The sequence below is a fragment of the Perognathus longimembris genome, chromosome 14 (genome assembly GCF_023159225.1).
Source record: "Perognathus longimembris pacificus isolate PPM17 chromosome 14, ASM2315922v1, whole genome shotgun sequence".
In the NCBI taxonomy this organism is placed as follows: domain Eukaryota; kingdom Metazoa; phylum Chordata; class Mammalia; order Rodentia; family Heteromyidae; genus Perognathus; species Perognathus longimembris.
The window spans coordinates 31,978,501-31,993,132 of NC_063174.1; the positions used below are offsets into that span (position 1 = coordinate 31,978,501).

The 14,632-nt window shown below is 36.4% G+C and overlaps 1 protein-coding gene and 1 pseudogene across 1 annotated transcript in view; both read right to left on the reverse strand.

Annotated features, from left to right (window-relative positions):
• Window positions 1-14,632, reverse strand: part of Kcnh5 (potassium voltage-gated channel subfamily H member 5) — a 282,922-nt gene that overhangs the window by 57,322 nt on the left and 210,968 nt on the right. The window contains exon 10 of the mRNA XM_048362527.1: window positions 701-897. Within this exon, the coding sequence (XP_048218484.1) occupies window positions 701-897 (197 nt within the window). The remainder of the gene's footprint in view (window positions 1-700; window positions 898-14,632) is intronic.
• LOC125363359 lies at window positions 7,121-7,691 on the reverse strand (annotated as a pseudogene).

A 14,632-nucleotide genomic window follows, 5' to 3' on the forward strand; every position in this document is an offset into this window, starting at 1 on the left:
CACTGTTATTTCAAAATACTTTGCTTTTTATTTCATTCTTGGCAAGGATACAGCCCTAACCAAGGCCCAATGACCTATAAATCAGAGCTAAGAGATTTCTTCATGCAAATTAAATTTGTGTCATACTCATCAATAAAAAGAAAACTGTAATGAAGATTAAATTTGCAGGCACAGTACAGAGTAAAGGATTCCTATACCTATTGTAGGACATGTCAGGGTGGCTAATTAATTTTTGAGATAGTGTTCTTTGAAAGAATTAATGGAGGGTAAGCTTTTTGAATTGATTATTAAATGAGAAGAAGGGATTAAAGAGCATTGGGAATGTAAAATAGGCAACCAGCTTGACTAACCTTACCAGCATGAAAGTAACTCAGATGATAAAATAAAAGACACTGCTAATCATTTCAAAGCAGTGTTATAAAGTCCAGGAATGAACTATATGACAGTACAGTTGATAATTCATTGGTTTGTATTTCATTGCACATCATCTTAAATGACAAAAACTCAAATACTGACTTGTATCAACACAGTTTCTTTTTCCCTTGAAAAGGAAACAAAATGTAAAGACAAAGAAAACTGCTCTCTATTAATGTGGACAACACTGTTGTGAAAATGAGGTCACATCAATTGCCCAGGTGATGGAGCATAACCTACTAAGTCCCTGGATACAGACAAGGAAATGAAGAAGCAGACAACATACCCGTTTCCTTAGGTTGCAAGTGAGAGTGAGATTCCTTGAGAAGGAGTTTGCAAAAGCCGTGTAAAAGTCAAGGACTTTAAGCAAGGCCTCTCGCTTGATGATATGCAGGTCGCAGTAAGTCAGTGCCCGGACGTTGGCACAGGCATGAGCAAGGGTGGTTTCCTTCCAGAAGATGTCTCCAAACACATCACCTTTCCCTGAAAAACAGCAGAAGGTGTAGATTTAAGTATCTACAAGAGCTCCTATCACAATTAGTCTCACTAATACTACTCATTTTCTAGAATAAACATATTCACAATCAATATACATCATGTTTATATAAAATGTATTGCAAAAAAATGTGTTCACATAGTGAGGAAAGTAACACTACCCTGAATGAACTTCTTGATGAAAATCTAGAATGGAATGAATAAAATGGAATTCAATGGAGAAGCCGAAACCTTCATTTTTAACAAATAATTTCAGTATCTTCTGCCTCTTTGACTTTTCCTATTCTGACTAGAAGAAGCAAAGGTAACTTGTGAGTTCTATCCCTGGTCTTGTCCCACTGGACAAGATGGCAACAAGATGCAAGAGACAATGACTGTGTTATAGCCTTTGTAAACACAGAACTGATACCATATCATTCAGTGGTTAGGAAGATTAAAACATGGCATACTTGCAAGCACTGATGGCTTACTCCTACAAGCCTAGCTGCTCAAGAAGCTAAGATATGAGGATCAATGTTTGAAGCCAGCCTGGGCAAGAAATTTTGTGAGACTCTTATCTCCAATTAATCTCAAAAAAGGTAGAAGTAGAGCTATGGCTCAAGTAGTAGAGTGCTACCCTTGAGCAAAAGAGCTCAGGGTCAGTGATCTTGCCCTGAGTTTAAGCCCCAGACACACACACAAGCACACGCTTCCCTTCTCAACCCTGCAAATTCTTATCCAGAATCTGGAGGCACAATCTAAGAGTTCCCTATCCTCAACTCCTCAGCTTAAGAATGAGTTGGATTCACAGATATATTACCCCAGACATTGTTCCATAAAGAGTATTATAGGTGCTATAGGCAAATCTGGCTTAAAACAAATTCTAGGAACCACCTGTACTCTCTGGTGCCCCAGCCATTGGTGTAGTGAACTTAAGCTTTCACCACTCCAATTCAAGAACACTCACTTGACCAAACAATAAAGGGAATGAAGAACAACTCCCACAAGGCCTTTCAACTGAGGCAGTCCACTAAGAGCTCCAGGCTCCCATGTAGTCAACTGAACTCTTTGTTCAAATTCTGGGAAGGGGAAAGCTTTAAAGTAGAAAAACTAAAAGGAATATAACCAGTGGAGGAAAAATCTTCCTAGAGGCATTCTTTCAAAATTTTATTTTTTTCCTCTGTGTTCAAACCACAGAAATGAACAAATATCTCTTCTTGAGGTACAGATTAAAAGGAGAATAGGAGAAAAGAGAAGAACAACAGACCCTTCAGGAGCTGGGAATGAGACAGAGAAACATAGAAAGGTCAATCGAGTGCTATTATTGGTCACTTTCTACACAGATAGATGTGAGAGAACATCAAGATTTGGAAGTCAACCTTAAGAGGCATTCCAGAGCAAGAGATGAAAGCCTGATATTGAGATGTTAAAAAAAATCATTCCATGATCATGTAGTCAGCATAAAATAATCCATAATAGAACAATACTTGTTCAAAGCAATTCATTTATTTCTGGCCATCCAAAAATTCCTTCAAGTACCCGATTGTGAAATGGTAACCCCTCTCTATACTATCTCAATATAAACTATATATTTATTTTAGGCCATACATTTAAAATTTTCTTGAAATTAATGACAATAATAGAGGGTTCAATGAACTTTCTGAGGGCCTTATATTCATGCAAAGAGAGATTTTAGTGATCAAGCATGAAGCTAGAGTCTCTGGGGCAAGTAGCATAATGACCTAGGAGATCATTTAATTCTCAAAAAAATACTCCTTAGTGAAATAATACATGTAATAGGCCTATAAAGTAGAGTAACATAAAGCTCAATAAATAAATAAATCATGAAATATGGGGTTGTCACTAAGTAGCATAGATTTTTTAAGTGACAAAGAGAAATGCTCATATTACATACAGAATTTAAGCAGCCTATCAACATACATGGAAAGTAAATCTCACTGTATGTACCTTAGAGATCAAACATACACAAAGCATGGAAGCAAATGCATTAAATAAATGGTAGGTTCTCTTTACATTATAGGATAGAGGGTGAGTTTGTCTTACAATTTTGTAAGCCAAAGACATAAATAACTGTTAAATCATCATAGTCCCTGGTGGTATAAAATAAAAAGTTGTGGCCTCCCTTGATCTACTTCTTGTTCTTTTTCATCTAACATTGTTGTTCTATATTTTCTTTTTCCTTAAAGTGGTAGAAAAGAATTGCATTTCCCTCCAATTCATTTCTATGACTTTTTCTTACAATGACCATTTATAATACAACCTCTGAACCATTTGTAAGTGCTCATTACATTTCTAACTACATGCTTTCATGTACTGTACACTTCAGCAATAATCCATGCCTTTCACTCAGTAACTTCACTTCTGGGAATGACTTAAGAAACTTCCTGATAGAACCAAAAAGTATATTACATAATTACGTTGTTATATACAGCATATTATGTTGTTGATTTGCAAATTGGAATAAGTTGAGATAAAAGCCAAAAGAGATATATGAACTAAAAAAGAAAAGAGAAGAATGTGTTCTCAACAGTGACTGGCTGCAAGTGGTATCCTGTTGACTTTGCTTCTTCTAGTCTAGGAGTTCCAAATTTTTCCATATGAATAGGCATAGCCCTTATTAAAAACAGCAAACTATTTTCACAGATATCTTTCCTTATACTTTTTAATGACACTGAGCTCATAAAACATGTGACTTGATATGTAAGTAAATATTATTATTATAGGTGCTCAGTAGGTGGAAGATATTCGATACATATGCCAATATAGACCATTTACAATTGACTCTACCAAACTTAAGAAATTAAAATTCAGGCTGAAAATATGGCCTAGTGGCAAGAGTGCTTGCCTCATACACATGAAGCCCTGGGTTCAATTCCCCAGTACCACCTATACAGAAAACACCCATAAGTGCACTATGGCTCAAGTGGCAGAGTGCTAGCCTTGAGCAAAAAGAAGCCAGGGACAGTGCTCAGGCCCTCAGTCCAAGCCTCAGGACTGGAAAAAGAAAGAAAGAGAGAAAGAAAGAAAAAGAAAGAAAGAAAGAAAGAAAGAAAGAAAGAAAGAAAGAAAGAAAGAAAGAAAGAAAGAAAGAAAGAAAGAAAGAAAGAAAGAAAGAAAGAAAGAAGAGAGAAAGAAAGAAAGAAAGAAAGAAAGAAAGAAAGAAAGAAAGAAAGAAAGAAAGAAAGAAAGAAAGAAAGGAAGAAAGGAAGAAAGAAAGAAATTAAAATCCCTACCATATTCCTAACCTACAAATTTTAAGTTTAAATTATTTATCCTTTTTTCAGTACTAGGAATCAACTTTAGATCCTCATTTGTGCTAGCCAAATGCTTTAGCTTCACCCAGCCCCTAAATGATTTATTTCTTTGGAATCTTGGGGAAATAAATCTATGGTGTGGAAAAGATAATAAGAAGTGAGAATATTAACTCATGACAAACTGTCTTCCCTGATTCTCCTCCAAAACCTGTAGAGTAAATAAAACAAAATTAGCTAACGATGATTCTAATTACCAAATAAACAAATTCTACTCCCCAAAACAGAATTCACTTTACCTAATACACAACACTGATACTTTCACGGTATGGAATTCCCATCAAAAGATACAATATACGTCAGATCGAAATCTAATCAAACATCTCAAAGTATGTTTGTTTTATCCAGCTCTGTCACCTAATAGGAATTCTATTCATAACAAACTTTAAAGACACTCCTGGGATGATAATCATCATATAAGTCAGTGAATCAGCTGGCTAATGTCTTTCTTCAAGGTATATAACTTATGTTTATGCACATTCGTGCAATCTGCAGAAATGGGTGTGGAAGCAGAGGATTTATGCATGGAACGCCGAGGGAGAAGTGCCCTGATTTCCCACTGCAAACACTTGTGCATACTCTCAGCAAGAAGCACACCTATGGTATTCATTATTATAGAGTACTGGATGCTGGTTTTTAGGTCAGCTCCTGCTGGGTGCAAGTAGTCTCAGCTATAAACAGTTTTGAGCTTGGGCAAACTTTAAACTCTCTCAAAGCCCTAAAATAGCAGCAAAGTTTGCCTTCGACATGAAAGTTGTTGTTTGGTCTATTTATATTTTCTCAGTTCTGTGCATCAAGGCTTATGAAGTATTTCAGTGTTAAGCCACAGGAAATAGGATTGTAAAATAGAATTTAATGCTAAAGATTCATGTAGTAGGAAACTGAAAAAAATTTAGACAAAACAGAGACACAGTCTAACATAATTAGAGGAGTAATATAAGCTATGGTATTCTTGGGATTATGGTTCCCTATGGCACTGATTTTACAGCTAGATGTTTTTAACTACAAGACACTTTATTTGGTGAGTTAATGACATGGATAAAGTAAATGCATAAAAATGATCACAGTATTCATTAGTGAAAATAGCTAACTAACATACCCAATAGTTCCTTTAAATATCATTTGAGTTTTATGTACGTGGTTTCAGTGGATATTTATGGGAATGCTGTAATGGCTCTATCTGATCCTTCAAATAGGTTTATGTGTGTTGTGGGTATCACCAGTAAACAGTATACATTTTAAAATGAATTAGAGAAATGCTCACATTGTATAAATAACAAAAAAGTGTGTGTGTGTGTGTGTAGCCCCAATAGATATGTGTACACAAAGCATGAGGAGGATAAAGCACTAAAATGGATTATATATAATATTAAGTTATATAACCATCCACCAGTAGAGACATTTCAGTTCTTTCCATATCTTGGTTGTACTGAATAATGCTACAATGAATAAGGAGTGAAGGTATCTTCATGAAGTGATGATTTCATCTCCTTTGTGTCTGTAGCCAAAGAGAGATTCCTGGGTAAATATGATAGTTCTATGTTTTAAACTTCTTTAGGAATATTCATGCAGTTTTCAATAATGACTGTATAAAGTATCTTTCTACCAAACAAGTACTAGTAAACAAACTCATCAATATTCATTATGTCCTGATTTTTAAATAATTCTATCCTAATAATCCTGAGGTTATAGTTTATATGATTTTATTTCCTATTTCTCTGATCATTATTTTTTATAATAAATTTATTTATTTAGGTGTTTAAGGTCTTGCACTAAATTTTTACAAGCTGGTGAACACTGACAAATTGTTTCTCCCACAGAACTATAATCACACATTCCCAGACGGTAAAATATAGTTGAACTAAAAATACACATCACCATTTTATCAATTATATAAGACAAATTATCAAGTATCCAAATATTAAGTTACACAGCTCAAAAGGCTTATAAAATATTAGATATCTGCTCAATTTCATTAGCAGAAATCTACTTTTTTTTTTTTTTTTTGCAGGAGAGGCTTGGAAGTGAAAGGGGGAAAAAATCACAATTCAAACAAAAAATAAGCTGGTAAACAACTTCTAAGTATGGAAAATAATACAGCATCAGAAATTTTATGATTAAGAATCTTAGCTAAAAACAAAGCATTATACTTTTAAAAATATTTACTAAATTAAAGAGCATACTCTACATGTTCTGCACAAGACAAAGGCAACATTTTACTAAAAATATTTATAGCTCCCTCTCATCTTTTTTTCAGGCCCTCCCTATTAAACTGCACCTCAGAGTGCAAACATTAAATTAACTGTAAGGCTTTTTTGTCTGGAGACATTATTAAAGACATGTGCTTCTGTAACAATGAAGACTTTCAAAATGGACGTTTCCCATAACAGCATAAAGACATATAGAAAGACATTAAATAATCACCTTAAGACTTGGTTTAAAAAAAAGTATCAATGGTTACACAAACCTGATGTATGAATGTGGGAGATGTAAACATAAAATGAGTAGGCAAAAAGCCACAGAGGCCCTACAATGTTTGAAATGACTGAAGGAATGTATAAACCATACAGGTCTAGAGTCTGAAATTTTGGTTCTGAATGGTATTAAAAATATACAAGTATTGTGCTGGATATTTTGGCACCTAATCCTTCTAAATTTCTTATATACTGATAAATATTCTGGCATGGGAATAAGTTTAAAAATGTAACTCAATGATTTTTAGGAAAGGTCAATTGATACAATGCTGAACAGCAAGAATTTTTTTCTAAGTGTCCAAATAGGTCGATCAAAACCCAAACAGCAATTGTGTCAAGCTTCTAGCCTGATAAACTGCTTTGCAATATTCCTATTCACTAAACTTATTCACCAAACCAATATTGTTGGCTAATATGTGTGACAAATTAGGTTCCATCTCAAGTTCCATTTCTGAGGCAATGGCACCAGGCACCCAGTTTTATTAAATGCAACAGTTGTTTCTGTGACCGTTGACGTCTTTAAAGCGTAGCCGCATTTTAGGTGGGTACTTTTCCACATACAGAAGCTGCTTGCTGTTAAATGCTCCAAGCCGCTTTTGTCTTATGAACTGTACTGCATCTTCATATTTCATTCCACCTTCAATTAGTGCCAGAGCAACAAGCACTGGAGCTCTCCCAAGGCCTGCAACACAATGCACTGCAATACAGCAGCCAGGTTCTTCACGAAATTTTATTTTTACAAGACTTAACCAGTCATCAACAATCTGGTTAGAAGGTGGTGCGCCATCATCAAAAGGCCAATCGAGAACATGGATGCCTTCTTTCTCCACCAGAGTAGTGTCATAAGTTGCTTCACATACTCTTAAAATTGTGGTAACTCCATACTTCTTAAGTTCCTCCATAAACTTAAGGTCGCATTGGTTGGATTGCGTGTAATAAGGAATCTCATGTTCTTGTACATGACTTCCACAGGAGCAGGGCAGCTCATTCGAGCCATGTTAACTTACTTAAACACTCAATAGGGTTATGAAAGAATTTAAAAAATCGAATACAGGAATGACACAAAGAAACTGAAGTCTACTTCAATATACTCCACTTAAAATTCTCAGTGCTTTATGAAACTGGGAGTAATGATAAATGAAATGAACCTCCTATTGGGAAGTAGCAACTCTTCAGTCCAGTAATACTGAGGCAACAGAAAGCAAGTGCCCTGAGGTTTACCCCATCCAGGTCAGAACTCTTGGAAAATGCTTTGCAGATTGCAATTCAACACGTCTGTGTCCAGGTTAACCACTCTTGCAGGGGCTTCTTGGTGGAGTAGTAATGGATTTCTACAGTTCACTTGTCTGCATAGAGGTCGTGCTGTGCCTGGCAGTAGTCTCCACTGCCCTTCAGAAACTCCATAAATGTATGACCAAGAACACCACAGAACTGAGGAATATGTCTACTCATTGAAGATTGTGGCCTAGTCATACAGCCCATCCCGAGGCGGCAGCAACACAGGTGGCAGCGGCAGCTGCAGGGCAAGGGGCGGGGATGGTTGTCGCGGGGCGGTGGCGGCGACGGCGATCTCTCTGATCATTAACTGAAGAACCTCTTAAATTACTATGGATTATTGTATATGGTATGTGGTGTGGTGTGGTGTGGTGTGTGTGTGTCAGTCCTAGGGCTTGAACTCAGGGCCTGGGCGCTGTTCCTGAGTCTTTCTGCTAGAGGCCAGCACTCTACCACTTGAACCATAGCTCTACTTCCAGGACTTTGTTGTTGTTGTTGTTGTTTTGGTGTTTAATTGGAGTCTTATGGATTTTTATGGCCAGTCTGGCTTTGAACTATGATCGTCAGAACTCAGCCTCCTGAGTAGCTAGGATTACAGGCATTAGTTACTGGTGCCCAGCTTGGTAAGGACTGTTTCTATGTCTTCTCTGAACGTGTCCAAGTCCTTTGCCTTATTTATCTGTTAATTTATTGGTGCTACTGGGGATTAACTTCAGGATCCTGAGTTTAAGTTAGGCAGGCACTCTATCACTTGAGCCATGCTTCCAGTCATTTTTGCTTTCAATATATTTTTTTAAAAAATAAGGGTTCACTTTTACCAATATTTCTCTGAAATGTAATTCTCCTATTCATATCTCCACAAAGCTGGTATGACATGTGTAGAACACTGTACTAGACTTTCATGGCTGACAAATGATTTTATGCTTTTTTCTCTCATTTATTTTTTAACTTGGGACCACCAAGTTGTAAAGATGTTTTCTTTTACCTCATCATTGTATTACAATTATACTGACAGATTAGCAAGAGCTTAACTTCACAACTGACAATTGATAGCTTACATATTGAGTAAAATTAAATTAATCCTTGAGAAGAAAAGCTCTTCTGCTTTGTTTTTCTAAAAAGATTTTAGACCTATAGTCTAAAACAATGCTCCTGAACCCCAACTTCCCTCTAACCTATTGACTCAAGAATCCCACTCCTAGACATATATCCAAAAGAATTGAAATCAAAATCTCAAAGGGATATCTGCAATCATATACTCATGCTCATTGTAGCATTATTCAAAACAGCAAAGTATGGACATAATGGAATATTATTCAGTCGTTAAAAGGGAGGAAATTCTGCCATTTGCAGCATCATGGATGAACCTAGAGGGCATTAGCATAGGCAACTCTGAAGCTGAGCTGTGAAACATGGAAAATGATTGAAAGGTGGCAATACTGCTGCAACAGCACTGGGAATGCTGACAGCTGGCCATGGAAGGGTTAAAACAGCCAGCCCTGGAGTGGATTAGAGACTGGATTGCCACCCCTGCTATCCTTGGGCTGGCAGCTGTGCCACGGAGTTTGACAACTTAACCTTGGAGTAATTATATGGGCACCACGTCTGGACTTTCCCTGGATTGTGGTCTCCTATCTCAAAAGAATAAGAAAACCAGAGTCTCTCACATGTCCTGTTTTTCCTCTGATTGTAATATTATATAGATGCCTCATGTTTTGCATGTCTCCATGGTAACCTTCTCTGTGTAAACTCAAATACATATGCTTGCTTGTGGGGACTTGGGGCCCAAGTGCAGGAGAGCCTTGGGACCCTTGAACTCCCCCTTTTCTATTTGTCTACATCTACATTTATGTGTTTTCCAATTTTCTTTGGTCTGGTATCCCATATTGCTGCCTCAGGTTGCATTTAGCAACAATTAGGCAAAATGAAATAAACCAGTCACAGGAGGACAAGCACTGAATGATATTACTTATATGAAATATGGAAAAAGCAAATGAATCTTTAAAAATTGAAGCTGAATGAGAGCATGGTTTCCTGTCAGGCCCAAGAGGGAAGGGGTGGGGGAGGGAGGAAGAGGGAGGGAGACCAACAAAACTTATCTGAAGGGTGCTGGGGAGAGGATCTGAAATGAAGTCTCTATTACTAGGATTGGAAATGCTTCCATATTATCCAAAACATATGTAGGCTGGGAAACTCTAAAATACAGACATTGAACCATAGATAAATGATGGTATAAACAATGTTTAAGCATTTAAAGTAAGAACATTTCAACTAAGGCAAACAAGCATTAAAGAGAAAGAAAGCAGACAATTTGTTTGCCCTTTATAAAAACATGTCCAAATTCACAAAGCTAATCTTTAATAAATGCAGGACAAATCTATAGGTTTTACAGTTCTGATTTAAAACCACAGATATGTGAGAAAAATAAGAGAAATAATTGTCTGGAACTTGGAAACAACCTATTAATAGGTGATGCATTTGACTTTTAAACACAAGCATACAAGAAAAAAAAAATTTAATCACAGGGAAAAAAAAACCCCAAAGTCCTATTTTCATGTTCTTGAAATGGCAAAATATTATTCACTACATCTCAGACTTTTTCTTTTCAAAATAAAAACAAGAAGCAGACTTTTAATTTTCAGAACCATCATTTATAAATTTTCTCTGATGATATACAAATGTTCCCAAGACAGATTTTACATAGTTCTAATCTTGACCTAAGTGTAGAAACTATTCTTCTAGTATCACTAAACTCATTAATCCTCCTTCCCTTTCTTTTCCTATAACTTCTTTCCCCAAAGACAGAGTAGTATTTAACACATCCATCCAAACACTACATAAATGATGGCAAGTCTTTGAAGAATTTGAAATTATAATTAAACGGCTTATGACAGACACTATCTTAATGTAAGAACTCTAACCCCATACTCTAATAATCAATAAGAACAGAATAAAAGTGAAGAAATGTGAATGCAAAAAACAATTGCCATAAAAGTTGGGTCTATTGTTGGTGGAAAACGCTATTTTTATAGTCTTTGAAAGGTACAATATACTTGTCAAGGCATTTAGAAATAACCTGGCTATTTCAACCACACCAATAAATCTTTCACATTAAGTAATTATAGAGTAGAAACTACAAAGTAAGAATACATTAACGAATATAAAATATTATGTATGCATCATGAACTTAATTTTGGAATTCTTTGTGTTTTATGAGAAGTGGGAAGGTCAGAAAAAGGTGGAGGTGTAGAAACTGCAAAAGCTTCAAGATGGGAAGAGACAAGAACTGCAATTAAATTCCTGTGCCCTATTTAGAAAACATGTAGAAGTCATCCTTCTGCATTCAAAAAGGAGGTATTTGTTGACTGGATTTTATCTTTCCATTAATTAGTTATGCTTCAAAACTTGTTCATTAAACTCCTCAGCACTTTTGACACACTAAAGAATTATGTACCCACCAAGAGGCTACAGAGGCAAGGATCCAAAAGAATAAAACTACACCTGTTTCAGGATCCAGAGATTCTAATTAATTTCAAAATGACCTCCCTCCTCTACCTTTTCACTGGCAAATAAGCCAATATAAAAGATAGGAGGGCTACTAAATAAAGTTATAGAAACTTGATCTACAGATTCATTAAGGTAGGAGAGCAAGCAAGAAAGGAAACAAGGAAGGAAGGAGGGAAGGTAGAAGACAGGGAGGAAGAGAGAGGAAGGAGAGAAAGAGAGACAAAGAGACAGAGACAGAAACAGAGATGTCCAGAGAGAGGTCCTCATAATTCTTTGACTTGTTAAGCCAACATAGGAAAAGTCCCTGAATCCCACAACTTTTGAGGATGAAGAACAAGAAACACACATGCGCAGAAATAAAATGTGACAGTCATATGTGACTGGTTCCAGTACTCAGGGGCCTAGTGTTCATTTTCACTCTGGCATTGGGTAAAAGCAGTTACCATTTTATTTCAAAATGAAAAGAAAATGCAATTTTTCTGTCTCACTGAGCAAATGATTCCATTTGAGCAGACTCAGTCTGGAGGCACTGTACTCCAAGCTTTCTCCAACCTTTTTTTAGAAAAGGAATTACCAAGGTGCAGCTATAATGAAGAAAATGGGCCAAAACAAATGACCAGGAGTCAGCTTCTGAGCTAATGGATTGTGGCAATCTAATTTTCATGTGATAGATTGATGTCGGCTTCCCTCAGCACCCACTGAGGGGACCTTTGGGAAATTGAAACACATTGGTTTGGGGCTAGTGTTTCATCCTCCTCATGAAGGAAATCAGACCATTCAAAGTGCCAGGTGCTGGTGGTTCATGTTCATCCTAACTGCTTAGGAGGCTGAGATATGAACATCAAGATCGGAAAGCCAGACCAGGCAGGAAAATCCATGAGACTCAAGTCAATTAAGCATCAAAAGGCTGGAAGTGGAGGTATGCTTCAAGTGGTAGAGCACCAATCTTGAGCAAAGAGCTAAGGGACAGTGTCCAGGTGTTGAGTTCACAAAGAATTGTTGTTTTTTAAAATATATTTTTTATTATCTTTAAGTAGTTGTACAAAGGAGTTGCCATTTACCGAAGCAGTTTATGAATACAGTGCATCTTGATCAATGCCACCTCTTTCAACATTCTCACCCAATCATTCAGTTTTTATAGAGGATTGTCTGTTTCCCTTATACTCCAGCCATCACAGCAGAGCAAACCTCAGGTAGCATTCAATTCAACCAGAAGTGATTCTAGTGCACTGCATTTCTTTCTTGCAAAAAAAAATCTTCAAAATTTGTTCCTAGAAATGTAATTGTAAGATTATTTATAACGAGTTAAGAAAAGGTTTGCAAACAATGCTATTCAGCGATCTGCCACACTGAGCCATTTTGATCTCTCACAATTTTATTTATAGAAACCCTTTTCCTATAAAAGGTCATTTCTTCTTGGTTCAGTACATTTTCTTTTTCAAATAACTGGGATTTTTATTTTTTAGTCCATTTTCATTTCTGCGTTGGATTTGAATTATCTTTCATTTTGGCTTTTGTGGCTTTCTAAATCCATCAATCTTTTTTTAATGAGAATAAGTAGCATTCAAGTTGCAGTGGGTTCACTTCAGTAGCTAAAAATCCAATTGTTTAAAGATTGAGCTCATTTTTCATGAGACACCAGCCATGATGAATATGATCAAAATAGACATCTTGGAAAATCTAACTTACTTCACCTGAGAACAAACGGGTGATTCTTTCTGAGCTCATTACTCCTTCCTTTTAGAACTATGCTGCAGACATCTGAACAGAAAGTGATCGACAAGTCCATCTAATATATATATATATATATATATATATATCTTATACAATCCTCAAACTGTCAATATTTAATTTTGTCAATGTCCTGCACTCTTACTGCTTTGGTGGTTGTATTGTTATTGGTACAAGTATCTACTGGGTCTATGAATTTGAGAATGAATATTTTTAGTGCCTAATTTTTTTGTATTGTCTTCACATAGTTGTACAAAGGAATTGCTATTTAACAAAGCAGCTATTGAATGGAACATATCTTGATCAATGTCACCCCTTTCTCTTCCCCTCACTCTTCTTAATTTTGTAGGCTATATATTGGATTCCTGTCTGCATTTCCCACTCTTCTCCTCTTCATTTGTCTATCCCTTTTCCCTTGACCTTACCCCACCTCTGTCTAGTACCAGCCTCTTGGGATTTTATTTTGCTGAATTTTGTTTTTGCCTATCATATTTCAATTAATACATTTGTGTACACTTGCATACTACTCATCATATTTACTCACTTACTTGCAAGTTAAATCTAGCTTCCACATATAAGGGAAAACTCATCCTTTGTCTCTCTGGGCCTTACTATAATTTTTCCAGTTCTTTCCATTTCTTTACAAATGGTACAATATCATTCTTTCGAATAGATAAGTATAACTCTAGTATGTGTGTGCATCTCTCTCTCTCTCTCTGTGCATGTGTGTGTGTATGTGTGTGTGACATTTTCTTGATGACCAATAGACACATGAAGAAATGTTCAACATCTCTGGCCATAAAAGAAATGCAAATCAAAACAACATTGAGATTTCACATAGTCCCAGTTAGAATGGCCAGTATCAAGAAAACAAACAACAACAGATGCTGATGGCGATGTGGCCAAATGGGAACCCTAATAAACTGTTGTTAGTAATGTAAACTTGCTCAAACACTCTAGAAAGCAGAGTAGAGGTTACTCAAAAAATTTAAGTAGAACTACTCCTAGGCATTTACCCAAAAGATTACAAATGAGGATATAATAAAGCCACCAGGTGCACAACCAACCATGTTTATTACAGCACTATTCATCATAGTCATGGTATGGAATAAGCCCAGATACACCTCAATGGATGAATAGATAGAAAATAAATTTTTTATTAGGCAAATGATTTCCCTGACTTAGGAAGATTGATGACTGAAATCAGATTTATAAACCCAGATCTAAATTCAGTTGCACTATGCTTAACTGTGAGACTCCTGAGAACCTTCTGCAATTAACTACCGAAATCCACTGTGACAAAGCAGTCAATCCAGATAGAGACTTACTAACTAGACAGGTCAGTGAGCTTTCCTGGGCCCTTCCTTAGTCCCTCTGTAAGGGGAAGGGGCTGAAGTAGACAGGTTTCCACTGCCCCTCTGGAAC